Genomic DNA, 27,245 nt, shown 5'->3' on the forward strand with positions numbered 1-27,245 from the left:
TAGTTTCTAAATAAGTCTGTTTTCCCAAAGAAATTAGAAGAAATTATTTTACAGTTGTACCCAAAGAATGGAAAATCAAATTGTGTGATCTCTATCTCCCTCCACTCCTCTATCTCTCTCCCTCCACCCCTCTATCTCCACTCCTCTATCTCTCTCCCTCCACCCCTCTATCTCCACTCCTCTATCTCTCTCTCACCCCTCTATCTCCACTCCTCTATCTCTCTCCCTCCACCCCTCTATCTCCACTCCTCTATCTCTCTCCCTCCACCCCTCTATCTCCACTCCTCTATCTCCCTCCACCCCTCTATCTCCACTCCTCTATCCCTCCACCCCTCTATCTCTCTCCCTCCACCCCTCTATCTCCACTCCTCTATCTCCACTCCTCTATCTCTCTCACCCCTCTATCTCCACTCCTCTATCTCTCTCCCTCCAACCCTCTATCTCCACTCCTCTATCTCTCTCTCACCCCTCTATCTCCACTCCTCTATCTCTCTCCCTCCAACCCTCTATCTCCACTCCTCTATCTCTCTCCCTCCTTCCCTCTATCTCCACTCCTCTATCTCTCTCTCACCCCTCTATCTCCACTCCTCTATCTCTCTCCCTCCACCCCTCTATCTCCACTCCTCTATCTCTCTCCCTCCACCCCTCTATCTCCACTCCTCTATCTCTCTCCCTCCACCCCTCTATCTCTCTCCCTCCACCCCTCTATCTCTCTCCCTCCACCCCTCTATCTCCACTCCTCTATCTCTCTCCCTCCACCCCTCTATCTCCACTCCTCTATCTCTCTCCCTCCACCCCTCTATCTCCACTCCTCTATCTCTCTCTCACCCCTCTATCTGCTCACCTTTCCTCCCTCTTTCTCCCTTTATTTCTCACCTCTCTCCCTCTCTCTCTCTCTCTCTCTCACACCCCTCCTTTCCTCTCTATATCTCTCACCCCTCCTTTCTTCCCTCTATCTCCCCTCCCTCTCTTCTCAGTTTTGAAATTGATTACAGGACCCAAGTAGCTATTAATGTATTCACGATCCTTCAGGGTTTGGTTTGAAAAAGACTAATCAATTGAAAAACTACAAAAAGTTTCGGAAATCTCTTCTTTAGATATCAGTGAAGAATGAAAAATTAAAGGAATCAATAAGGGTTGAATGGTTGTGTATTGACAGAGATACGCTAGATTGAGAGAGAATTAAGTACAGTAAGAACAAATGGCCTAAAGAAATACAGTTTGAACTTCTAAGGATATAAATTCTTTGAAGCCTTAAATACAGTCTCTAAAAAATAAAAAATCTGAGGGTCAAAAACCTGTTTTTTTTTTTCTATCTTTCTGCATGAATCCTTAAAGATACATTATGTAAGATTTATATAAAGAGAGAGAGAGATGGGGTTTAACATCCACTCAACACAAACTAGGTCATTTTGGGACTAACATATGGTTCAATTTTATTTCTATAATGCATATAGGGGTCTTTAGCAGTGGGAGGAAACCAGAGGACCCGGAGAGAAAACCCATGAATTTGGACAGGCGACTCTACTCCTTGTCACAGACAACCGGGGAATCAAAACCACGTCAGACCTTATACAACAGGCATGCGCTAACCATTCAACCATCCAACCTCCTTTTATATAAAGAACTGTCCGTTTTTGCTATATAATAGTTCAAAATGATATATTGAAAATTTCCTTGAAATTACTTTCACCATATCTTTGTAGATACAGAACAGAAGTTAAACATGCATTATGCAAGAGCAAAATCTGCTTATTACAAGTCTTTCTTAAGGCCTGAAATGTTATCTAAATTATCAATTAGACATTAATTAACTTATCCAGACCATAATAAACTCTTGATGTCAAGGCTAGCCTTCGATGTTGGCTGGATTAGATTCCTATATGCCGCTAACGGCCATTGATAGTTAAATCAAAAAAAGTGGATAATCGAGACTATGCTGTTTATATTAATGATTTTAGTAATGATGACCGAGACTATGCAAAAATTTCACCCGCTTCTTTCTCGGCTCATAGTGGATCAATTTGACTGTAATTTTCAGCAAATTACCTTTATGCTATCTAGTTTTTAACTATTATAGCGAGACTTGCCATCTCTTTATCTTATCTCCCATAATGTATCTTTAACCATTTATGGACTGATATTCCTTGTAGAGATTCGACTTTCACAATATTCTAGTTTACAAGAGATTAAACACACATTATTCAAGAGCTAAATCTGCCAATTACAAGTCCTTATTTATGTTATATAAACTATTAATTAGACATTCATTAACAAAAGAAGACCATAATCAACTCTTGATGGCATCGGATACTCAAGATTTTAACTAGATTAGATAGAACAGTTCGCCATTTAAAAATTTAACTTAAAAATGGGAAAGCGAGGCTAAGTCTCGTATATACCAGTGCCCTGGTTACCACAATGCACACATCTTGTCAAAACTACAAACAGTGATAACTTGGCTCAGAATGAAGTAATTCGAAGAAATTTTCAATATTTTCATTTTACATTATCTATTTTTGAGCTATTACACCAAGAATGGTCAGCTCTTTATCTAAATCGTACATAATGTATCTTTAACAATACCTAAAATTTATAATAATCACTGAGTTTAAAAAAGAGTAATTGTAATCCTACATGTAAAAGATATTACGTGGTAAAATGACACTTTTATTTTTAACAAAACTGGAAACTTATTGAAAACAGAAATATGATAAAATAATAATTAACAAAACATGAAACTAGAAAATTTATCTCTTGTATCATATTACAGTTTTTGATAGTATAGTATGCTGTAATAATAAACTAGCTTTGTATATGTAAACTACCATGTTATATGTAAACTACCATGGTATATGTCAACTAGCATGATATATGTAAACTACCATGGTATATGTAAACTAGCTTTGTATATGTAAACTATCATGTTATATGTCAACTAGCATGGTATATGTCAACTAGCATAGTATATGTCAACTACCATGGTATATGTAAACTACCATGGTATATGTAAACTACCATGGTGTATGTAAACTACCATGGTATATGTAAACTACCATGGTGTATGTAATCTACCATGGTATATGTAAACTAGCATGGTATATGTAAACTAGCATGGTATATGTAAACTAGAATGGTATATATCAACTAGCATGGTATATGTAAACTACCATGGTATATGTCAACTACCATGGTATATGTAAACTACCATGGTATATGTAAATTACCATGGTACATACCATGGTATATGTAAACTAGCATGGTATATGTAGCCTAGCATGGTATATGTAAACTACCATGGTACATACCATGGTATATGTAAATTAGCATGGTATATGTCAACTAGCATGGTATATGTCAACTAGCATGGTATATGTCAACTAGCATGGTATATGTCAACTACCATGGTATATGTCAACTACCATGGTATATGTAAACTAGCATGGTATATGTAAATTACCATGGTATATGTAAACTAGCATGGTATTATGTAAACTAGCATGGTATATGTAAACTACAATGGTATATGTAAACTACCATGGTATATGTCAACTACCATGGTATATGTCAACTAGCACGGTATATGTAAACTAGCATGGTATATGTAAACTACCATGGTGTATGTAATCTACCATGGTACATACTATGGTATATGTAAACTAGCATGGTATATGTAAACTAGCATGGTATATGTAAACTACCATGTTATATGTAAACTACCATGGTATATGTAAACTAGCATGGTATATGTAAACTAGCTTATAGTATATGTAAAATACCATGGTATATGTAAACTAGCTTATAGTATATGTAAACTACCATGGTATATGTAAACTACCATGGTATATGCACACTAGCTTAGTATATGCAAACTTGTGGTATGATATTCTTAATAATATAGTATGCTGTAACAATAACCTAGCCCATTTAGAAACTTGGTCGTTAAAATCAATATTCAGGGTTTTTTTCCATATCAGTTGTCTCTTATTTCTGTAACCTTCACTCAACAGATAGTTTCTATAACTGAATACATGCAGATTGAATTAAATTGATTCTCATCCGTGAATCTTTCTCTATTCTCTATTGTCTTATCTTAACCCTTTTGTACTTGATAAATATAAATCTCGACTATTTGGATTCCTTAAAAATAACGTGATATATGGGAAACTTGTATAAGTCTGGACAGCCTCAATCAATCTGCTTCCTACACATGTGGCAGCTCTAGTATTTTGGGGGGCATAAAATGAAATGAAATGAAATGGGGTTTAACGTCCTACTGTTCTGTTCCGAACAGGGCTAATGAATACAGGCTTACGCCATACAGTGTGCTATGTGGGAAATTTTGCCCGTACAGTGGCACTATGGCCTACTCTTATATATAAAATCAGACTAGCCAGGGATCTTTTACGTGAACGCCAATGTGTACATGAAAGGGCTATACTATATACCGAAAAACATCGGAAAACAACCGGAAAACACCTGAAAACTACCGGAAAACACCATGTTATACTGAATACCGGAAAACACTGGAAAAACACTAAATACCGGAAAACACACTAAATAACGGAAACCACCCTAAATAGGTGTTTTCCAGTATATAGTATACCCGTACATGGAACCTTGGTTTTTCGTCCCATCCGAACAACTAAACCGCTGTCCTTGTAAGGTGCACAGTCGTTCGGGTGGTTTGAATCAGGATAAATAATAGATGTTGTATCTTCAAGCCTTTCTTATTTATTTTTAAGCCATGGAGATCGGGGTTTCGATCCGAGTGTTGGCAAAGAATGTTCTTGAATTTCCCGCATGGTTTCACCTTGTTGTTCAAAAGGGACGAAAAAATTAGGCCATGGCATGCACATAAGAGAGAGAGAGAGAGAGAGAGAGAGTTTAACGTCCACTCGACACAAACTAGGTTATTTCGGGGCTTACATATGGTTTAATTTTATTTCAATAATTCGCTTGCGTGTAGGGGTCTTTAGCAGTGGGAGGAAACTGGAGGACCTGGGGAAAACCCACGAGATTGGACAGCCAACCCTTCTCCTTGTCACCTACAACCGGGGATTCGAAACCACGCCAGTTGACTCAATGACAGGCTTATGATACAGCATGCACGTGTTAACCATTTGGCCATCCAACACCCCATGCACATAAAAGAACCCCTGATAGTTAGAATTCAATTGCTGTCAAGCAAATTTCTCTCATAGTAGTAAGTAAACTGTATATGGCTGTTTTCATTAGCTCAGTTGGAGCAGAACATTCATTCATTCATTCATTCATTCATTCATTCATTCATTCAGTCTTTCCCATTGATTATCCCATTATTAATATTGATGTTTGTTCAAACTGGATGTTCATTGATCTGCTACAGTGAATTGTCTTGAAATATTTATAAATAACTGAAATTTTAAACAAAACGTCTTTCATGTTATTGAACTGGCTATATACCCAGACCTTGAAAACTTGAAAATTAAATTGGTTTAGCCTATATTTGTATTTCCACTACAGTGATTTCAAATACTTTTCTCTTAAAGGAGCTAAATGGCTAATATTTGGGGCCTAGAAATTGACACAAATGGATCGCAATGCATATAATAATGTACATTCAATCGTTTCTGTTTTTACTGTAATTTCTGACCAGTTATGTTCGGCGAAATACGCCAGAAGTTCAATCGAGTGGGAATCTCTAGCACCTGGTTATTCCAGTCTTCACCGATAGTATGTATTGCGCATGCTCTCCAGATAAGAATATAGTGTCACCGTTTGACATGACTTGTGAAATATGTCTAGCCTCGTTCTTCGAGTCCTTTGTTACATATGACGCTGAAACACATTATGGTACACGATTTTTGCCAATGGTAAAATGTTTATTTTGTCTTAAATATTGGATATCCCGGTAAGATCACAACATCTATGTTGATTTGAATTGACAAATAATTTGTGTTTTCAATGACGAAGACTTTGGATGATTTTGAGTTAGAGACTTAGCTACTTTAAACTAGATAAAGAAATAATTTAAAGCTAAGTTAAAACTAGACCTAATGTCTTAGTGGAGTTTTGTGGGTATGATAAATATTTGATGTTATAGAGAGAAAGAGACAAGCGTTATCCGATAAATTTCTAAGTCGAAGAGAAAAAGATCAATCAATTGTCTACTAGATGATTTGCTACAGTTTTAAGCATTGTTGCCAAGGCAGTGGCCCTATATGTTTTTGGCTTTATAAGTGTCTTGTGGTAGAAATGAAATGAAATGGGGTTTAACGTCCTACTGTTCTGCTCCTATGCTGGGCTAATGAAGACGGGCATACGCCATACAGTGTGCTATGAGGGAAATTTTGCCCGGGCAGTGGCACTATCGCCTACTCTTATATCGAATTCCAACTGCCAAGGGATCTTTAACGTACATTCCAATGTATACACGGGACCTCGTTTTTCGTCTCATCCGAAGGACTAGACAGCTGTCCTTGTCAGGCCCTCCGTCCTGCATCACTGACAAGGGGGAACCATGCCGGAAAATCTGGATGAACTTTCTCGGCCAATGCAGGGATCGAACACCCAACCTCCAGGCTAGTGAGCCAGCGTCTCACCCACTTAGCCACGTGATCCCCTGTCTTGTAGTAGAGATTCTTCATGGCTACTTAAGGTTATGATACATCATTTGTTAAAATATAAAATTATTAACTGCTTAATCCACGCTAAAAGATATGAACTCAGATTGATTATTTAACATTTAATTAAAAAAACAAAATAAGAATACCAATACTAGTTAATGTCCTAGATTGCTTGAATTCAATCAGATTTTTCCTGTCCAATTACCTTGTGGGATTTCTCCGGGTCCTCCTTCCATTGCTAAAGACCCCTACGCGCAAGTGACTTATTGAAATAAAATTGAACCACGTGTTAGTCCCGAAATAACCTATTTGTGTCGAGTGGATGTTCAACAACATTATTACAACTGAATTAATGAAATGAAATTGCACCATATGTTAGTCCCAAAAACTCTCTCTCTCCTTCTCCTCTCTCTCTCTCTCTCTCTCACTCAAATATTTTTCATATATATTTAGCCAGATGTGCGGCTATTTTTTCATATGTTCCAAGGTGTGCCGTTGGCAATAAAAGGCTGGGAACCACTGTATTATTACTTGTATAAACATATATTAATAATAATAATAATATGAACATTTGTGTAGCAGTATTCCACCCTGTCTGTCTGCTCATAGCTCATGTATTCTATATATAATATATTTATTACATGTATGTGTATTTTATGTCATGCATTATTAAGTGTATAATTAAATGTACGTGAACCACTCTAAATGTAATGCATGCTGTTCTTATCTTATCTCATCTCCTTTAACTATAACCAGAGCTCAAACACTTGTTCAACCATGTTTTTTTTTTATTCTATAGAAATATGCACCATTACGATCTTAACCTAAGATCATGAAGAAAAAATAAAACTAAAACAAAGACAATATCTTAGTGTAATATTAAAATAGAGTCGTCTAGCTAGACAGTTTTAATCTAAAGAGTTATATCAACCTTTCATCTATAATATAAATCAATAATCAATGCGAATAAAAGGTCATTATTCTGTTAATTTGGGATGGAGATGTTGCTTTCAAGAATCCGGGCTACTGAGCCATTTGCTCCATTTATCCTATTGTTAAAGGAATGCGGAGCCTTTAGGAATTGAATAAAATATAGATCTGCGAAACGGTTAATATTATTCAAGATTTATCATTTAATGGAATGAGTTTCATGCACGCAAGTGCTATCTAGGTTTAAAGCAGCATTATGCAAGATTTAGATATAAAGAGCCGACAGTTCTTGCTTTAATACATGTAGTACAAAAATACATAATAAGAAATGGGACGTAGGTGAAATGGGAGGGTATCCTAAAGGATAAGAAGGCCATTTAATCTGTTGTTATAGGCTGTAGTCGAAATGGGAGGGTACCGGCTGTTCTTGCCATACTACATTTAGTTTAAAAATAGATAAATGAATATATTGAAAATTTAATTCAAATTACTTTATTTTGAGCACAGTTATCAATGTAAGTAGATTTGACAGGATGTGTGCATTGATGTTTATGAAGACATTGAAAATTTCATTCAAATTACTTTATTCTGAGTGAAGTTATAAATGTTAGAAAATGTATCGTAGATTGTTTATTATTATAGCAACAGTACTGGAAAACCGAGACTAAGTCTCCATTATCCAATTTATCGTTAAATTTGTAAATCTCGATGGCGATCTAATCCATTCAAATCTCAGAGAGTTAGTCTGTTTTGTTAATAAAAGTGTAATTTATAGTTTATATAACATTTGAAGCCCAAATAAAGACCTGCAATAGGTCGATTTTAGCTCTCCCATAATGCATCTTTAAAGATATATTATGGAAGATTAGATAAAGAGTTGACAGTTCTCACTATAATAGATAATGTAAATAAAATATGTTGAAAAATTCAGTCAAATTGTTCCACTATGAACTGAGATATTAGCATTTGAATTTTAGGCTAGCCTGGATCATCATTATTAAAGTCGGTATGACAAAAAAACAAAGTGTGAATTATCCATTTTTATGTTTAATTATTTTTAAAAAATGTACTTCCAATTCCCTAAATATCACAGGCTAACGATAGCATCGAGAGTTGATTATTGTCTGGATATGTTAATTAATGTCTAATTGATAATTTAGATAAAGAAAGACCTTCAACAGGCCGGTCTGAAACTGAATCAAATATAGACATATAGATATGAAAAATGGTGCATATTTAAGATTTATTATATTGTGGAATGAGTTTAATGCAAACAAGTGCCAACTAGGTTTAATAGTGTGTGTAAATAGAATTCAATCCTCGTACAGAAAGTGCTGCATGCGTAATATCGACCTGCCTTGCAATCAAAAAACAAACATTTCTGCCTGCGTCTACACATGATAAAAGTGAAGTCAATTTGTTGTCAATAATAGCCGGCCGATATTTCTATTCTAGAATAAAGAAATAAATTTCTATAATAGAACCACCTGTTGCCTCATACTCCATTGGCAGGCAGTCTTTGAAGACTTAATGCAGATTTGTCAGTGTTTACACAGGTAACTTAATATGTCAAGCAGACGACAATGTCTTTCAAAGAAAACTTTCCGAGTGTATCAATAAAGAATTAAATGACGTCTCAAGGGAGACTATTTCCAACCCACCAATCATTAATATATTATGACAGTGTACACAATCATTTTCATAGAAAACATTTCAGAATATAAATGAATTGGTTTAACAATGTCTTACTTTTTTTTAGCGTTAAAAGAAGACAGGACAGTGATATCGCAGACAAGTCTTATTTTCATTTTTATTATCTTGCCGCACGCACATGGGTCTTTCTTGTGCGAGGAAACCACATGCGCTCACAGCAGGGATCGAGATCACAACCTCAAGCCATAGGTGACCGGCCAGCTAGAGGTCGAAGTGCAACACTCTAGATCACTAGACCATCCCATTCAAATGACAGACTATATATATGATAACATCTCAGACTCGTCTCTGTTTGGCGTATTTTGAGGGGAATTATTTAGTCCAACAATTAGTAGTATTTTAGTTATTTTTTCTTTGATTGGCATTTAGTAATTTATCAAGCAAATGATAAAGATGAGAGTATGCTCATCGAAACGTCGTTTTGTATTAAACTTGGTAATTGTGTATCCATAAAATTATATCCATGTTAGTTATTTGTTGTGTATAAAATTCATGTAATGTACACATGTATGTCTTTATGTATCCAAAAATATTATAATCCAAAGCTGCACTACTTTGTTTCACGGTAAAATTCAACACCGGTTTAATAACATTTTAACATTTTTTTTAGGTGTTGTGCACATTTAAATATGTGTCTATTTACAAATAAGGACTCATTTTCTTTACGTATAAATTTATGTCTTTGTCTATTAATTCAATAAATGACATTTTCACACCAATAAAATGGCATGGTATTTTTGAGTAGTTAGGGATACCGTAAACAAAATACATTTCCTTTATTTTTAAACATCAGTCGATTTGAATTAACCATGGATGTGTAACACTGTAAACCAGGTATCATTTAAGCTTGTGTATTTAGCACGAATTTCTTCCAAATTCATTCAATATCAAATCTTTGTTTAAAAATTCGTAAAAATCGTTTAGAATCACCAAAAATTAATCATTATACATCAATAATCAATTGGGTTGTGGTCAGGAAATTAATCATTTGTAAATTAGACACTCATTATCAAAATTAACTGGTCAGCTTTAAACTGGACAAAAGTACAAATTAGATGACTAGGGGGCATTTTAAATGGTTTTTACAAATTTTTAAACAACGTTTTGATATTAAATGAATGTGAAAAAAATTAGTGCTAAATACACAAGATTAAATGATACCCGGGTTACAGTGTCAGGTCCATGACTTAAATAATCTCATCTATTATAAAATACAAAAAAATCAAATTCAACAAGTTTTAGTTGAATACCATAAAATAATTAACTATTTGAATTCAAATATTAGAAAATTAGAATAATGTTGTTGATAAAGGATCAAGTCCATCATATAGTACAAGTTTTAAATGACATTGAATAGCATAAAATCCATTCTTATAGTTTTGATAAACCTATATGAGCAGACAGTTTAAGATAGTATTTAATGTGTCATGGTTTGATATCCATCAGGGTAGAAGCTAATTAGTTAAGTATTTAATCCATTATTGTTTATTAATGTTACTGTCTCTAGTGATAATCCTGTATAGTATATGTTTTGATGTCAGCACTTGAGCTTATCCATTTTTTAGAATATAAAAAGGCTAATGTGCATCAATAGGCAAGTCATTAAGTCACCCGACTTATAGTAGAAGCTATGTCAGTCATCCACTGTGCTGTAAGTGTACGTTGTATGTATTGAATTATTGTCGTTTGTAAGAGATAAGTTCCAGTAATTAAAAGATTGAAGAACCATTGCAGACTTATTGAACAACCTAACTGTTATAAATCACTTAAATGCAAGTATTCACAGATAAAGTGTGAGCATTAGCGTATTCATACAATAACATCAATATCAATAAAATGAAACTAAAAAAAAATACTGTTGGTAAATTATTAAATCATGTCATAAATATCTCACACCAGGTTCTGCATCACTTTAAATAAAACTTCGATCAACAACCTAAATGTAAAACAAATATTCCTAAGTGATAATTTGAATTACGGACTAATAAATAGACTTACTTGTACTGCACTAACGCAGTCATTCTATCTCCCAACTCGACACTCCTGCTCAATCAACTCTCTCCATTCTCATTGCATAGTAACTTCTGCTAGACCAACACAACACAACACACTAGAAGCCTGTAAACACAGTGAATAACAGAAGTTATATATATATACTATTACTACAGGTGTGTACTGTATATCCATATATACATATACCTAATATACACCGGTAGATATAGGCTATAATGCACGGTAAATATCAATACATACCTGTTCCTAATTAAAAACTTATTATATAACACTAAATTGGTTATATATCGACCATTAACTGTTAATAATGGAAACCTTAAACTATACAAGAATGTCAATAAATCTCTTATTATCATGTCTTGTTCTTCTTCAGCGACTTATTAGGCAGTATGTCCAGAGATACAACTTTTTAGTGCCGTATAAAAAAAAAAATGTCCCCGACAATAATTAAGAGAATTTCAAACAAAAGTAGCATGATCAACTAAAATTCAGGCAAACATTTTACATTTGGGATTATTAAAATTATATATTTAAGTGCATGGCCATCATTTTAGGGGCTGGGGAATCAATTCCAATATTGGGAAAGCTAAATCTCTAGAATGACTAACTAGACATTGGTGCGGGGGTAGGGGGTGCAGGTAATTCAACATTGAAATTAAATTCAATGAAAAAAATAAATAAATAAAAATAAAATGATTGATAAATGATTTATTAAAAACAACCATTATGTGAGATTCTCTAGAGTAGAAAACCTGATCATGAAAAAAGTTCACTACATTTTTTATGTTCCATCTTTTTATTTCCCCGACGTCCCCAATAAAACTAGTAAACATCACATCTTTCTAATAAAGGCAATGTGGGGGATCCCTCTGGCAGGAGGTTCTGGAGCAAACTGACCCCCTTAGAAATCTAGCTATGTAGGCTCCCCTCCGTGACATGTAGGCCTTCATATAACTCTGTGAGTTAGCGTGAGCGCATTGTATCATAAGGTCTGTCATTGGCATGGTTTCAATTCCCAGATTGTATGTGACAAGGAGTAGGGTCGTCTGTCCAACCACATGGTTTTTTCTCCTGGTCCTCCCACTAGTAAAAGACCCCTAGGCACAAGCGATTTATTGAAATAAAATTGAACCATATATTAGTGGATGTTGAACCCCATCTCTCTCTCCCCCCACCTTCTAACCCTAACCCCTGTAGATCCCCTGTCAGCAGTAGTTATGCTGTATCCAAAAACCAGGTCAGCTAAAATACTATTTTAATGTAATTCTAGGTTTACTTTATATACCTTTACGATACTAATTTGAATTTAAATCAATTCTAAATTGCAACCAGCTGTCACATTTCAAATGGTCACTTACACAATTTCTATCAAGTATTTATAAAGTTTTAAAATAATATATATTCGTGCTACAAGTACAAAATTCTTAAAGATAAATTATGGAAGATTAGATAACAAGTTGACAGTTCTCACTATAATAGTTAAAAACTAGATAATGACAATGTAAAGGCAATTTGCTGAAAATTTCAGACAAATTGATCCACTCAGAACCGAGATATTACCGTTCGAATTTTAGGCCTAACCTCGATCATTATTACGATAAAAAACCGAGTCTCGCTTATCCAGTTTTGGATTAAATCATTAATGAGCACTGAGCAGCAAATCAAATTCAAATCCTGAGAAAATCTGACCAATAAGATGACATCGAGAGTTGATTATGGTCTGGATAATTAATAATTTAGATAACATTTCAGGCCTAAAGATAGATTTGCAATAGGCAGATTTAGCTCTTACATAATGTTTGTTTAAAATATTGCTTTCAATCGCATTTTATCTAAAGATACATTCTTAAGAGAGTATTTATCGGGTGGTTATTTCCAATAAAAGTATGGCAAATGAGGTATATATGGAAAGTAGAAACATCCACTCTTACTAGAAAAATACTGGATTAACCGAAAAAACACCCATGGGGCAAAAACGTATGGGTGTCACTAACTGGCAACCCGATGTTATTTCTTGATCGAATGGTTTGGCAGTTTTGGGAACAATGAGGGGTTCTGCCAGCTTGACTTAGGGAGCAGTTGTTATCTCTTGATCAAATAGTTAGGCAGTTTTGGTAACATTGAGGGTTGTAAACAGAAAACCGATTCTGCAATTAAACGGCGGTAAAAGAAGATGGCAGAAAATAATTCAAGATTTCACTTAGGCTTCGATATGTTTGGCAAATGGACAGTAAGTAATGACAATACAATCTGAAAAAATAGGCTCTCCCTCAATCAAGTTAGGTGACAAATATAGCTTCTATAAAAAGTTTTTTCATAGCTTGGGGTATCTCCTTGCGAATACAAACTTTTGAGAGAGATCTGAAGCAAATTTTTTGATAGATTAATTAATTTTAATATGTTTTTAGTCCCAATATATCATCAAATTACACAGTTCGTATGCAGGAAGGTACCTTTAAACTACTGAAATACTCATAAAATTTGCGCTACAAATGCAAAACTCTCAAATATTCTCAGGGGGGTTAAATGGCTAAATCGTTAGCGTGTGCGCGCTGTATCATAAAGTCTGTCATTGAGTCGACTGGCGTGGTTTCGAATCACCGGTTGTACGTGACAAGGAGTAGGGTCGCCTGTCCAAACTCATGGGTTTTCTCCGGGTCCTCCGGTTTCCTCCCACTGCTACAGACCCCTACACGCAAGCGAATTATTGAAATAAAATTAAAACATATGTTAGTCCCGAAATGACCTAGTTTGTGTTGAGTGGATGTTAAACCCCATTTCTCTCTCTCTCTCACCTAATTCATGTCTGTTTACCTCCTTATCCTTCCACTTTAAAACAAAATCCTGGATGAACATGTAAATTAAACACTATCAATCTGATTAAAACACAGATCCTATTTCGTTTCATTTTTTATAGTTCAAAATTTCTCAGTGAAATTCTATTTAAAGATGAATTATGCCAATCTGTTTCACAGAAAATTACGAGTCTAGTAATATCTCTGTCAAAGATGACTGCCTTAACACTTGCCGTCACATCACGCGGCGTCAATCATTGGCTGAATGGCGCGTGCATTGTTTACATAAGACGTTACTGCTTTGGGCGGAATGCTGCCTTTCTGTCATTTTAATACCCACTAAATAGGAAATAATTTTTACATACAAATACGTCAAACGCCTTTATTTATTTTTCTAATAAATAAAAAAAATTTTTTAGAATTTAATTTGTCGCAGGAAAAAAGTTAATATTTCTGGCTCATTAAGTCGCATCAATGTCATCCTTATCAGTGATTGTAGCGGCCTAGCGAAAATTCACTGCTGATCAGTGAGACATTATGCAAGAGCTAAATCTGCCTATTGCAGGTCTTTCTTTAGGCCTCAAATGTTATACAAATCATTAATTAACTTGTCAAGATCATAATAAACTCTTGATGCCATTACTAGCCTGTGAATTTGAATACGTTTTGTGATGGATGATTTAACGGAAAAATGGATAATCAGGATTTTGTTTATTATCGTACCAACGTTAGTAATGACGATCGAGGCTAGCCTAAAATTCAATCACTAATATCTTGGTTCAGAGTGAAGCAATTTGACTGAAATTTTCAGCCTATTCTGGTTTCATTATCTATTTATCAACTATTTAAATGAGAACTGTCAGCTCTTTATCTAATCTCCCATAATGCACCTTTAACTTACCAAGACCATAAACATCTCTTGGTGCCACCGGATGGCTCCAATATTAACTCGTTAAGTGCGTAGGTCGTTATATTACATCCTGGACAACTGCAACTCACTGTGTGTAGGGCGTAATATAACGCCTTGGAGGTATTTTCCCAACCTATTCTTAGAAAATAGTTCATAGTTCTTTGTCACTTCGTCAAATTAATTACACAATAGGGGGTAGTTAACGTTTTAAAAACATCTCGCTTAATGGGTTAAGTAGATTTAAATATGTTTTTCTGTTGATGATTTACCGTAAAAATGGACAACAGATACTTTGTTTATTATTGTAATCATGGTAGCAATGACAATCAAGGATACAATGTTCTTCTAACCATGTTAACGCAGTTAAGAGTGAAGTAATTTTACTGAAATTTTCAGCATATTCCCTTTTCATTATCTAATTGTTAATTATTATAGCGAGAACTGTCAGCTCTTTATCTAATCTTACCTAATGCCTCTTTAAAGATACCTTCCCAGGTACAAACTGGGTGACTTGATGATATATTTGGACTAAAAACATATTCAAACTAATTAATTTATCATAATTTTGCTTCAAATCCTTCTCAAAACATTGCAATTGTCTGGGAATACCATGGCTATAAAAAATCGATCAAAAGAGGTCATGTTCGTGTCACGTGACTTACCTCTCTCGGTACCTAGCAACGCAAGCGAAGTCGGAGGAGAATTCATTGCATACACAAGACGATGTCTTTAATCGCTGACTATTTATTACAAACTAGCAGAATGCCCGGCTTCGCTCAGGGGTCATAACCCCGAAACCAGAAGTGGTAGACTAACGCCACCTGGCTTATGTTACTCCCTGGCCAAGCTACCCCTATACCCCAAATTTCAGACTCGGGTCAGACCTAGTGTAGGCGCCAACCCCGAACAGACAGACAGACAAACAGACAGACAAACAAACGACAGTCACAAATATTAGTATAGATATCGAAGCCTAATTAAATTTTCGGATTATCCACTGCCAGCGTCTTTTTCCGTGATTTTTATCTCAGAAAGTGTTGTACGTCTAATTCTTCATAAAGTTTATCAAAATGCACATCAAGCGGTCAATCTCCGCGTGCAACCTTCAAAGTCACGCGTGCAGACACTCCTAATCGTTGGGCTGTTGATTAGGGAAACCCTTACATTTTTGTCCTGTATGCGCTCCATGAGTGTTTTTCAGGGAATCCAGTATTTTTCTAGTAAGATTGGATATTTCTACTTTCCATATATACCAAAATTGTCATACTTTTATTCGAAATAACCACCCGATAAATACTTTTCCGGGAACGTAGCTTTAAGAAACTGAAGTATTAATAAATTCATTATACAGTATATTTGTACTACAAATACAAAACTTTTTAATATTTCACAATGAAATTCTATTTAAGCCACAAAAGTTCTCATAAAACCATGTCTGTGTAATAAATATAAAACTCAAAACTGTTTCTCAATGAAATTCTATTTAAACTACTGAAGTTCTCAGAAAGTCATATCTGATCTACAAATACAAAACCCACAAATGTTTTTCAATGAAATTCTTCTTAAAGATACATTATGGGAGATTAGATAAAGAGCTGGCAGTTCTCACTATAATAGCTAAAAACTACATAATGTAAAGGAAATTTGCTGAAAATTTCAGTCAAATTGATCCACTGTGAACCGAGAATTTAGTGACCGAATTTTCGGCCTAGCCTTGATCATCATTACTAAGTCGGTACGATAAAAAAACATAATCTTGTTTACTCATTTCATGATTAAATCATGAATGAAAGTTGAGCAGCAAATCAGATCTTAATCCCGTAAATATTGCAGGCTAGCGATGACATTGAGAGTTGATTATGGTCTTGATAAGTTAATTAATGTCTAATTAATAATTTAGATAACATTTCAGGCATAAAGAAAGACCTAAAATTGTCATATGTATGTTTAAAGGAGCTAATTTATATTCTCTGGCAACTAGAAATGGAAATGAAATAGGGTTTAACGTCCTACTGTTCTTCTCCAAGACGGGCATACGCCATACAGTGTGCTATGAGGAAAATTTTGCCCGGGCAGCGGCACAATGGTCTACTCTTATATTGAATTCCAACTGTCATGGGATGTTTTACGTGCACGCCAATGTATACACAGGACCTTGTTTTTTTCATACTATCCTAATGACTAGACAGCTGTCCTTGTCAGACCCTCCGTCCTGCATCACTGACAAGGGGAAACCACGTCGGAAAATCCCAATGAACTTTCTCGGTCAATGCAAATGGACACAATATGTATAAACTGATTAACATTCAACAATCATTTCTGTTTTTACAGTTATTTCTATTCAGTTATGTTCGGGGAACTAAGTGAAGAGTCCAAATTGAATAGAGTCTTTGGCATCCAGTCTACACCGGTAGTATCTGCTGTGGGATATGTTTAACCTTCTTCATCGAATTGCTTCATTACAAATGACGCTCGAACGCATTCTGGCATGGATTCGTGTGCCAATTTTCATTTTGTCTTAAATATTGGAGATCAGAAGCCCATCTTTTCATGGTAAGATAACATCAATGTTGAATTAAATTGACCAATAAGTCGTGTTTGCAATATCGAAGACTAAGGATGATATCGAGTTACCGACTTGCCTCCTTTAAATTACTAGTACTCTAAATAATTCCATCATGCTTTTACACTCTCAAATATTTCTGAATGAAATGATACCCTTCTAATTATATCATGTTATTTTTACACATGACTAGTCACAATTACGATTTTATACATCATTTTCAACTTTCTTAATGGGCAATGCTGCGGAGTCTTTGATCTGCTAAAAACTAAAAAGCGTGAAGCCAGAGGCTGAAAAGATGGGAAAATATGACTTGTTGACCCAGATCATTGGGTTATTCTCTTTTTTTTCTTTTATTTTGCTCTAAAAATTAGAACTACCTGACATTATGGAAAGAGAGAGAGAGAGAGAGAAATGGGGTTTAACGTCCACTCGACACAAACTAGGTCATTTTGGGAATAACATATGGTTTAATTTTATTTCAATAATTCGCTTGCACATAGGGGTCTTTAGCAGTGGGAGGAAACCAGAGGACCTGGAGAAAACCCTCGAGGTTGGACAGACGACCCTACTCCTTATTACGAACAACCGGGGATTCAAAACCACGCCAGTTGACTCAATGACAGGTCGTATGATACAGCACGCATGTGCTAACCATTCGGCCATCCAACCCCCCATTACGGAAAGAAAAAGAAATATAAACTTGAGATAAAAAATATTCAATGAATTAAATAAATAAGTGCATCTAGCTGTCATGTCTTCACAGAGAGAGAGAGAGAGAGAGGGAGAGAGAGAGAGGGTTTAATGTCCACTCAACACAAATCAAGTCATTTCGAGACTAACATATGGTTCAATTTGATTTCAATAATTCGCTTGCGCGTAGGGGTCTTTAGCAGTGGGTGGAAACCGGAGGACCCTACTTCTTGTGTGTGCACTTTAGATCAAAGGGTCTAATGTGTGAACTTTAGATCAAAGGGTCTAATGTGTGCGTTTTAGATCAGAGAGTCTAATGTGTGCGTTTTAGATCAGAGGATCTAAATGTGTGCATTTTAGATCAGAGGGTCTAATGTGTGCGCTTTAGATCAAAGGGTCTAAAGTGTGAGCTTGAGATCAAAGGGTTTAACATGTACCTTAAGAGCAAAGAGATATGGTTTTGTTTCCCCGTTTGTACACGACAAGTAGTAACCTTGGGGTTTTCTCTGGGTTTCCTCCCACTGCTAAAGACTCCTACCCCCACCTGAATGAATGAAATAAAAATTGAACAGTATGTCAGTGTCAAAATCACCTCATTTATGTGAAGGGACACTAAACTCTCTCTCTCTCTCTCTTTCTTTTCTCTCTCTCTCTCTCTTTCTCTCTCTCTCTTTTCTCTCTCTTTTCCTCTTTTCTTCTTTTCTCTCTCTCGCCTCTCTCTCTCTGGCCTCTCTTGCCTCTCTCTCTCGCTCTCTCTCTCTCTCTCCAAACTTCCAAATAATAAAGTTTGTGACCATGATCAGAGATGTTAAACAATCTCACCAGTACCTTTAATATATAAAGTTCTTTATAAATGGATTAATAAAATAGTTGAGACTTTATTGGCGCATTTCATACTATAACTTTCTGGATTATTGCCTCTAATTGTACAAAAATCTGTTTGTTTTTAGCTTGTTCTCTATCCATCTATTGCAAATTGAGGGCGTATCCTGTCTGGCAGCCGCTGGTTTTTATTTAAATTGATAAATACATGTCTATTATTTATTGTTTGAAATGTCTGTCTATATTCCTGTCTTCATTAACAAGCAGCTAAACTGAATTCAATAAATTTCAAATAAACTGTCTTAAAGCTAATTCTTGTTAAAGATTCATTGCAAACAGAAATCTCAAAATAACTGCAAGTGCAAGAAAGGTGCCATAAAAAAACCAGAATCTATTATCAGGAATACTACATCATTCAAAGACTGGAACCTTGATGTATATGTTCCAAATATTTACGTAAAAAAATGACATGGCAAATTGTTTTATTTCCTAATAATTTAATTTTGTTGATATTTCTGTTCTTGGGTTGTAGACTAAAGTCGGACTGCAAAAAGCGGTGAGAAATAAAACAGAAGGCAGAATGAACTCCCATCCATGTACATAAGAACTAGACTATTATAAATTATAACATTATTTGACTTTGACAGAAACAGGTTTAAGAGAAGAAAACCTGTTTGAAGGAATCAAACATACATTATGCAAGAGCTAAATCTGTCTATTGCAGGTCTTTCTTTAGGCCTGAAATGTTATCTAAATTATTAATTAGATATTAATTAACTTATCCAGACTATAATCAACTCTCGATGCCATCTTATGTGTCGAATTTTGACTGGATTTGAATCCAATTTGCTGCTGAACGATCATTGATGATTTAATCCAAAAATGGATAATCGTGACTATTTTTTTTATTGTACCAACTTAAGTAATGATGATCGAGGCTAGGCCCAAAATTCAAATGTTAATATCTCGGTTCAGAGTGGAGCAATTTGACTGAAATCTTTAGCATATTCCCTTTACAGTATCTAGTTTCTAATGGGCCGGTCACACAGGCTTCCGCGAGTTGATCACGTGTAATTTTGCTATAAATTTTGCAAATTTTTTCTACACGCGGTGAAAATCAACCAATTTGTCTCAGACATGCTGGACACGCGAATGACAAGTGGACCACACGCGCGCGTGTGCATCGCGTGTCCACCACGAGTCCTCCGTGTGTGAGCGCTTGTGGTCAGAAAATGGGGTCACACGCAGCGCGTGTGTATCACTTGTGCTCCACATGTGCTCCGCGTGTGAATCACGTGCCGATCACTTGTGCTCCGCTTGCCGCCCGCGTGTATAAAAGCCGCCGCGTCCGGTGTTCTTGATCACAACTGATGAAAAATGGCCCACACGCGATCTTTTTATAGCAGAAATAACTAGTGGTACAAACGAGATTGGGTCGTGGACGACACGCGAATCAGTCGTGGTTCAATCGCGATTCAACGCGAAAACACGCGAATGGCCCGCGGATGACTCGTGACACAATCCCTGAGGAAGCCTTTTACACGTGGAGCACACGCTATCACAGGTGGTAGGAACGCTGTAGACACGCGGATCACAAGTGGATGACAAGTGCTACACACGCAGTCACACGAAGAAATTTTGCGTTTGCCCGCGAGTGACCACTTGTCGTCCACTTGTGATCCGCGAGTGTACCACGTGTTATCGCGTTTGGCCCGCGTTTGTACAGCGTTTACACCACGTGTGCGACACGCGGTGGCCGTTGCGCCTAATTTTTGTGCTGCTCAAAAATAAAATCGGACTCCGTGCGCGTGTAAAATTTTTCGCGCGTGTGCGCACTTGTTATTCGCGAGTCCACCACGTTTCATTCACGTGTCATTCACTTGTGACCGCGCTTACTTCGCGTTTGACAGTTCTTCCTCGCGATACACTCGTGATCAACTCGCGGAAGCCTGTGTGACCGGCCCTTAACTATTATAGTGAGAACTACCAGCTCTTTATCTACTCTCCTATAATGTATCTTTAATGAAGAATCGTCGATTCCTAGGGTTCTATAGCCTAGAGGTCGGGTGTTCGATCCCTGCATTGGCCGAAAAAGTTCATCCAGATTTTCCGGCGTGGTTCCCCCTTGTCAGTGATGCAGGACAGAGGGCCTGACAAGGACAGCTGTCTAGTCCTTCGGATGACATGAAAAACCGAGGTCCTGTGTATATATTGGAATGCACGTAAAAGATCCCCTGGCAGTTGGAATTCGATATAAGAGTAGGCGATAGTACCGCTGCCTGGGCAAAATTTCCCTCATAGCACACTGTATGGCGTATGCCCGTCTTCATTAGCCCAGTATAGGAGCAGAACAGTAAGACATTAAACCCCATTTCATTTCATTTCATTTTCTAGGGTTCTATATTCCCTAAATATTTTTTTAAAGATGACAAGATTCCATAGAGTGAGCAAGGGCTATAACTCTAAAAATTAATAAAATGAAATAAGGGCTTAATGTCTAACTGCTCTATACCAACCGAGCCAATGTAGACCGACCTTCATGAAGTTGTGTGCTACGAATGAAATTTTACCTAGGCAGTGGCTTTTCCACCTACTCTTTGTCGATTTCCAACTATTTTTTTTTGTTTACACCCTACTCAAGATTATTTTCTGTGTACCGGTACTCCCTACTCAAGGTTATATTCTGTTTACTCCCTACTCAGGTTATTTTCTGTGTACTCCCTACTCAAGGATATTTTCTGTGTACTCCCTACTCAAGGTTACTTGTACGGGACTTCAGAACAAATCGGCACAACCGTGAAGCTGTACTACTTTGTTGCACTATAAACGACACAACACTGGTTTAATAACATTTTAACACCGTTAAAGTACTATTCGCTCCGTCATGTGAGCACGGTGACTCACGCTTGCTAAACTTGAGGTCTTGTGCTTGATCCCTGTGTTGGCTGAGAAAGTTCACTGGAAATTTTCCAGCTGGTTTCTCCTTGTCAGTCGTGCAGGGCGAAGGGCTTTGCGAGGAACAATGTATAGCTGTTCTGATGGGACAAAAAAATGTATACCTGTTCTGATGGGTCAAAAAAATTGAGTTCATGTGTACAAATTGGCGAGCATGTGGAAGAACCTTTGAGAGTTTGAATTTGATATACGAGTAGGCAAAATTCCCTCATAGCACACTGTATGACATTATGCCAGTCTTCGTTAACCCAGTTGAAGCAGAACAGTAGGACACTAAACCCCATTTCATTTCATTTTTTTAATTCTATATATATTGCTCTGTTTACAACTTAGCTCACTTCAAATCAATTAAGTTACTTTTTGTGAATAATAAATAAATCATTTAATCAATAGAGTTAAAACATTAATAGCATAATTACCTCTGAAAGCACATCCTATTTCAAGTACCTGAATAAAGTACCTGATTAAAGGTATAAAAAACAATCTAATTCACCAACACATTAAATCAACGAGAATAACAGCAGAAGTGCGTTCTTACTGCAGACGCTTTTATTATAACCATTTATCTAATTCTAAACATGTTTTTTGTAATTAACAAGGCTGTAATTTGAGTATATAATATCAGAAGTGCATTGTTACGGCCGCGATGAAGTTAAGCGTTATTTATTAGTATTAAATAATTCTAAACCTGTAATTCGTTGGCAATTTGATTACATAATCTGATAATTATATAATTTATAGTCTATTTCAAATTACATGGCTCCTTAACATATCAATCCAATATAATTGGTACGATAGAATTACGTCTGTTGTAATGTTGCTTTTATTTGCTAGCTGCTTCTCCAGCTGTTTCTATAGTAAACATACAAATAAAATGAAATGGGGTTTAACGTCCTACTGTTCTGCTCCGAACTGGGCTAATGAAGACAGGCATACACCATACAGTTTGCTATGAGGGACATTTTGCCCAGACAGGTCTGTCATTGAGTCAACTGGCGTGGTTACGATTCCCTGGTTGTATGTGACAAGGTGTAGGGTCCAACCTCAAGGATTTTCTTCGCATCCTCCGGTTTGCTCCCACTGCTAAAGACCCCTACATGCAAGCAAATCATTAAAATAAAATTGAACCATATGACAGTCCCGAAATGACCTAGTTTGTGACCGTGGAACTTAAATACCATCTCTCTCTCTCTCTTTCTCTCGCTCTCTCTCTCTCACACAAATAAAGTTAATCAAATAAGATCCATTATTATAAGTAATTGCCTTTATTATTTCTACCAGTTTTTATATATCTGTCAGGTAAGTAGGAGAAATACTCAGCCCACATATAAAAAATACAATTTCTACATGGATTGATAATTTGTTTTAATAGTCAATTCATTTTTAAAAAAATGGGAGCCACGGTGGCCCAGTAAGTAAGACCTTGTTTGATCCCTGTACTGACCGAGAAAGTTCATTTGGCTTTTCTGGCGTGGTTCCCCTTTTCAGTGGTGCAGGACGGTGGGTCTTACAAGGTAAAGGGTCTAGTTGTTCGAATGGGTAGAAAAACCAATGGCATGTGTGAGACATTAGCTCACTAACCTGGAAGTCCCTTATTTGATCCCCTTGATGACTGAGATCGTTCACTGGGATTTCCCGGCATGGTTCCCCCTTTTCAGTGGTGCAGGACAGACGGGCTTAGAAGGTAGTGTTATCTAGTCGTTCAGATGGGTAGAAAAAAGGCGTCCTGTGTACACATCGGCATGCATGTAAAAGAACCCCTTGACAGCTGGAATTTTAAATAAGACTAACTAGGGGGACGCAGGGGGAGCAAAATCCCCCGGCAAAAAGTTTCGTGCTCCCACCCCCTGAAAATTTTGCCGACCGTAGATGTACATTGTCCTTCAATTTTACAGCGACCCCTGACAACACATCCCACCTCCCTCGTTCTGAGCTAGTACGGCCCTCATAGTACACTATATGGCATATGCCTGTCATTATTAGCCCAGTTGGTGCAGAAAAGTAGGACATTTAACCTTATTTCATTTCTTTTGTACATGTATTCCTAGTTTGGTTTAAATCTTTATTTTATTCTCAAAAAATGGGGTTTAATATCCTACTGTTCTGCTCCAACTGGGCTAATGAAGATGAACATACGGCATACAGTGTGTTATGAGGAAAATTTTGCCTGGGCAGTGGCACACTATCTTATATCGAATTCCAACTGCCAAGGTATCTTTTACATGCACTCAAATGTGTAGATGGGATCTTGGTTTTTTGTCCCATCTGAATGACTAGACAGCTGTCCTTGTCGGGCCCTCATCTTGCACCACTGACAAGGGGAAACTACATCAGAAAATCCTGATAAATATTCTCAAAAAATATATAAATGATTGAACAAATAACAACACTACTGATGTGGTTTGAAGATTTGTCGAATCTGATCGAAAAAAAACACTTAAACAATCTAGAAGTAACGATTTATCGTAAATGGATGACTAGTTCTGTGTAATGATCTCTTCCAACTATTTGTTCCAAGCAATATCCCCATTTATCACAAGCTGTCAACAAGGCAATGAAGATACCCTTTAAATATCAATTCTCACTGAATCCCATAACTCTTACACATACTAAACTTACACTGTCTACATGTATTTACAATTAGCTCCACTTGAGAACACAGACACTAAGCCAGTTGACGGACATTTTAATTCCTAAATCGACGATTTAAATTCCTAATAGTAAGTGCAGGGGAACTGCACCACACATAGTTTACACAAAAACAAATCTATGGACAAGACACAATAAGCAGAAATCAAAAACAAACGAACATATCAAATTAAGTGAAATCAACGAATCTAATTCCTTAATCAATGATTTTATTCGAAAACACAACTAGTAAGTATACTTTGAGAATTTTGAGAAGTTTTTATTATACTTCCATTTATAAAATTAAAAAGGTTTATTTTGTATCTAAGTATGACACATGTGAAATGGAGTAGGAAAGCATTACAGAGAGAGAGAGAGAAATGGGGTTTAACGTCCACTCGACACAATCTAGGTCATTTTGGGACTAACATATGGTTTAATTTTATTTCAATAATTCGCTTGAGTGTAGGGGTCTTTAGCAGTTGGAGGAAACCGGAGGACCAAGAGAAAACCCACAAAGTTGGACAGGCGATCCTACTCCTTGGCACGTACAACTGGGGATTCAAAACCACTTTACCTGATGATATATTATCATATGATGATGATATATATAAACTATGAGAGAGAGAGAGAGAGAGAGAGAGAGAGAGTTTAATGTCCACTCCACACAAACTTGGTCATTTCGGGACTAACATATGGTTCAATTTTATTTCTATAATTTGCTTGTGTGTAGGGATCTTTAGCAGTGGAAGGAAACCAGAGGAGCTGGAGAAAACCCACGCAGTTGGACAGGCGACCTACTCCGTGTCACGTACATGTACAACCGGGGAATGGAAACTACTCCAGTTAACTCAATGACAGACCTCATGATGCAACGCGTACGTGCTAACCATTCAGCCATCCAACCCCCTCCCCTGAAAGCAAATAGTCCTCTGTGTGCAGAATGACTTTAACCAAATAAACCAACAGTCCAACATAACATGTGTTATCTATACAAATAGAAACTATAATATTGTGTATAACAATAAATTCAACATATAAGTAAATATTTAATGCATATACCTACATAAATTTCATTTGAAGTTATATCAGAATTATTTTTGAATAATTGATCAGCTATTTTTAAATGTAGGCTATATAAGTCTTAATCTGATAGGATCATATGAATGAATGGCAATAAAAACTCTCCCACAGGTAGTAATTAATTAGTATATTATATGACGTACCTTTGTGTCATCGTGTACCGTCATATAAATAACAATATTTAACAATTAATAATAATGATCGTATCGTGCAAATGCATCGTATAATGCACAAGAGCGTAAAGCCTGGAATATATAAGAATAATATACTAACGTCGTGACCGCCTGCTTCTTCCCTGTCTTCCAAATTTCTAGCTGATGTTGGCATATATATAAGCTCATCAACTTCTTCGATTCGGAGGCACTGCTCGAGTCACACAGCAAAAAATCGATGACGACCCTATACATGCGTGAATTAATCAAAAATGCCTTCAACACTGACCAAGTTGTGTCCGGAACCTGAAAAGGCCGCGTGTTTGACGGTATTGTATGACTGATTGACTTATAACAGATTGACATTAGTCTAGTTCATATAATCACCGTCGTTTTCAGCAACCATTTGATGCACAATCATACCGGTGTATTCCATAGAGATTTGACTGTAGTAGCCACAGTTAAAGCGCCCTCTTCCGTTTTCCCGCGCCTGAAGATTACAACAATATCCCGGAGCTGTCAGTCTGCAGAAATGTCAAGTATTATGGTGAAATGACTACAGGCATGTTTGACCATTCTACTAAAGTTCCACTAACCTCATCATAAAATGGTACAATATACATCCCACGTTCATCCCCAGGCCTCACAAGAGGAGGTGCAGCAGGTGCGCTGCCCCAGGGGGCCCTTAACTATGGGCGTCTATGAATATCAAAGTTCAAAATTTAAATGGGCAATTATGCATGAATTTTTTTATTGTTTCTTTGAAGCTTATATACGAATGTACAAAAGTTTTCGCTTTATCCAATCTGCTAGTGAATCATCTACTAGATATGGCTAGTATTGGAAAGGTGGGGGGGGGGCAAAAAAGTCTCGCCCCAGCACATTTTTTCCCTTGTAAGGGCCCCGTTTATCCCTCATGCATTAGATAGATAGATAGAATTTTATTGCATTGAAATGCCCTTTGATGACAGCACACAATATAGCCTACAAAATATTAGCCACATGTCAGTAGTGCAGGACGAAGGCCCTGACAAGGGCAGCTATCTAGTCCTTCGGATGGGACGAAAAACCGGGATCCCGTGTATACATTGGCGTGCGCGTAAAAGTTGAAATTTGATATAAGAGTAGGCCGGGGTGCCGCTGTCCGGGCAGTTGGAGTTCGATATAAGAAAAGGCAAAATTTACCTCATAGCACGTACTGTATGGTGTATGCCCATCTTCATTAGCCCAGTCGGAACAGAACCATAGGACGTTAAACCCCATTTACAAAGTATTGAATACAAGTGCATAAAATATAGACAGGTACACAAAATAATATGGACGGGCATAAATATGACAAAGTGCTTAATTTTCTATTTTATAAAATAGAAACTTTGTCAT

At 36.6% G+C, this 27,245-nt stretch overlaps 1 protein-coding gene across 4 annotated transcripts in view; it reads right to left on the reverse strand.

Annotated features, from left to right (window-relative positions):
- Positions 1–26,299, reverse strand: part of LOC126827140 (voltage-gated potassium channel subunit beta-2) — a 98,917-nt gene extending 72,618 nt beyond the window's left edge. The window contains exons 1-2 of one of the 4 annotated variants that reach the window (XR_008788750.1): positions 25,987–26,299; positions 11,250–11,369 (exon numbers count right to left, since the gene is read on the reverse strand). Coding sequence is in view for 2 of the 4 variants with exons in the window: in XM_056102268.1 (XP_055958243.1) it covers positions 11,250–11,272 (23 nt within the window). In the remaining 2 variants the exon portion in view is untranslated. The remainder of the gene's footprint in view (positions 1–11,249; positions 11,370–25,986) is intronic. The other 3 variants (XR_007682578.2, XM_056102268.1, XM_050556372.2) reach the window with 3 other exon arrangements.
- Between the last annotated feature and the right edge of the window lie 946 nt (positions 26,300–27,245).

The sequence above is a fragment of the Patella vulgata genome, chromosome 7 (assembly GCF_932274485.2).
Source record: "Patella vulgata chromosome 7, xgPatVulg1.2, whole genome shotgun sequence".
Taxonomy (NCBI): Eukaryota; Metazoa; Mollusca; class Gastropoda; family Patellidae; genus Patella; species Patella vulgata.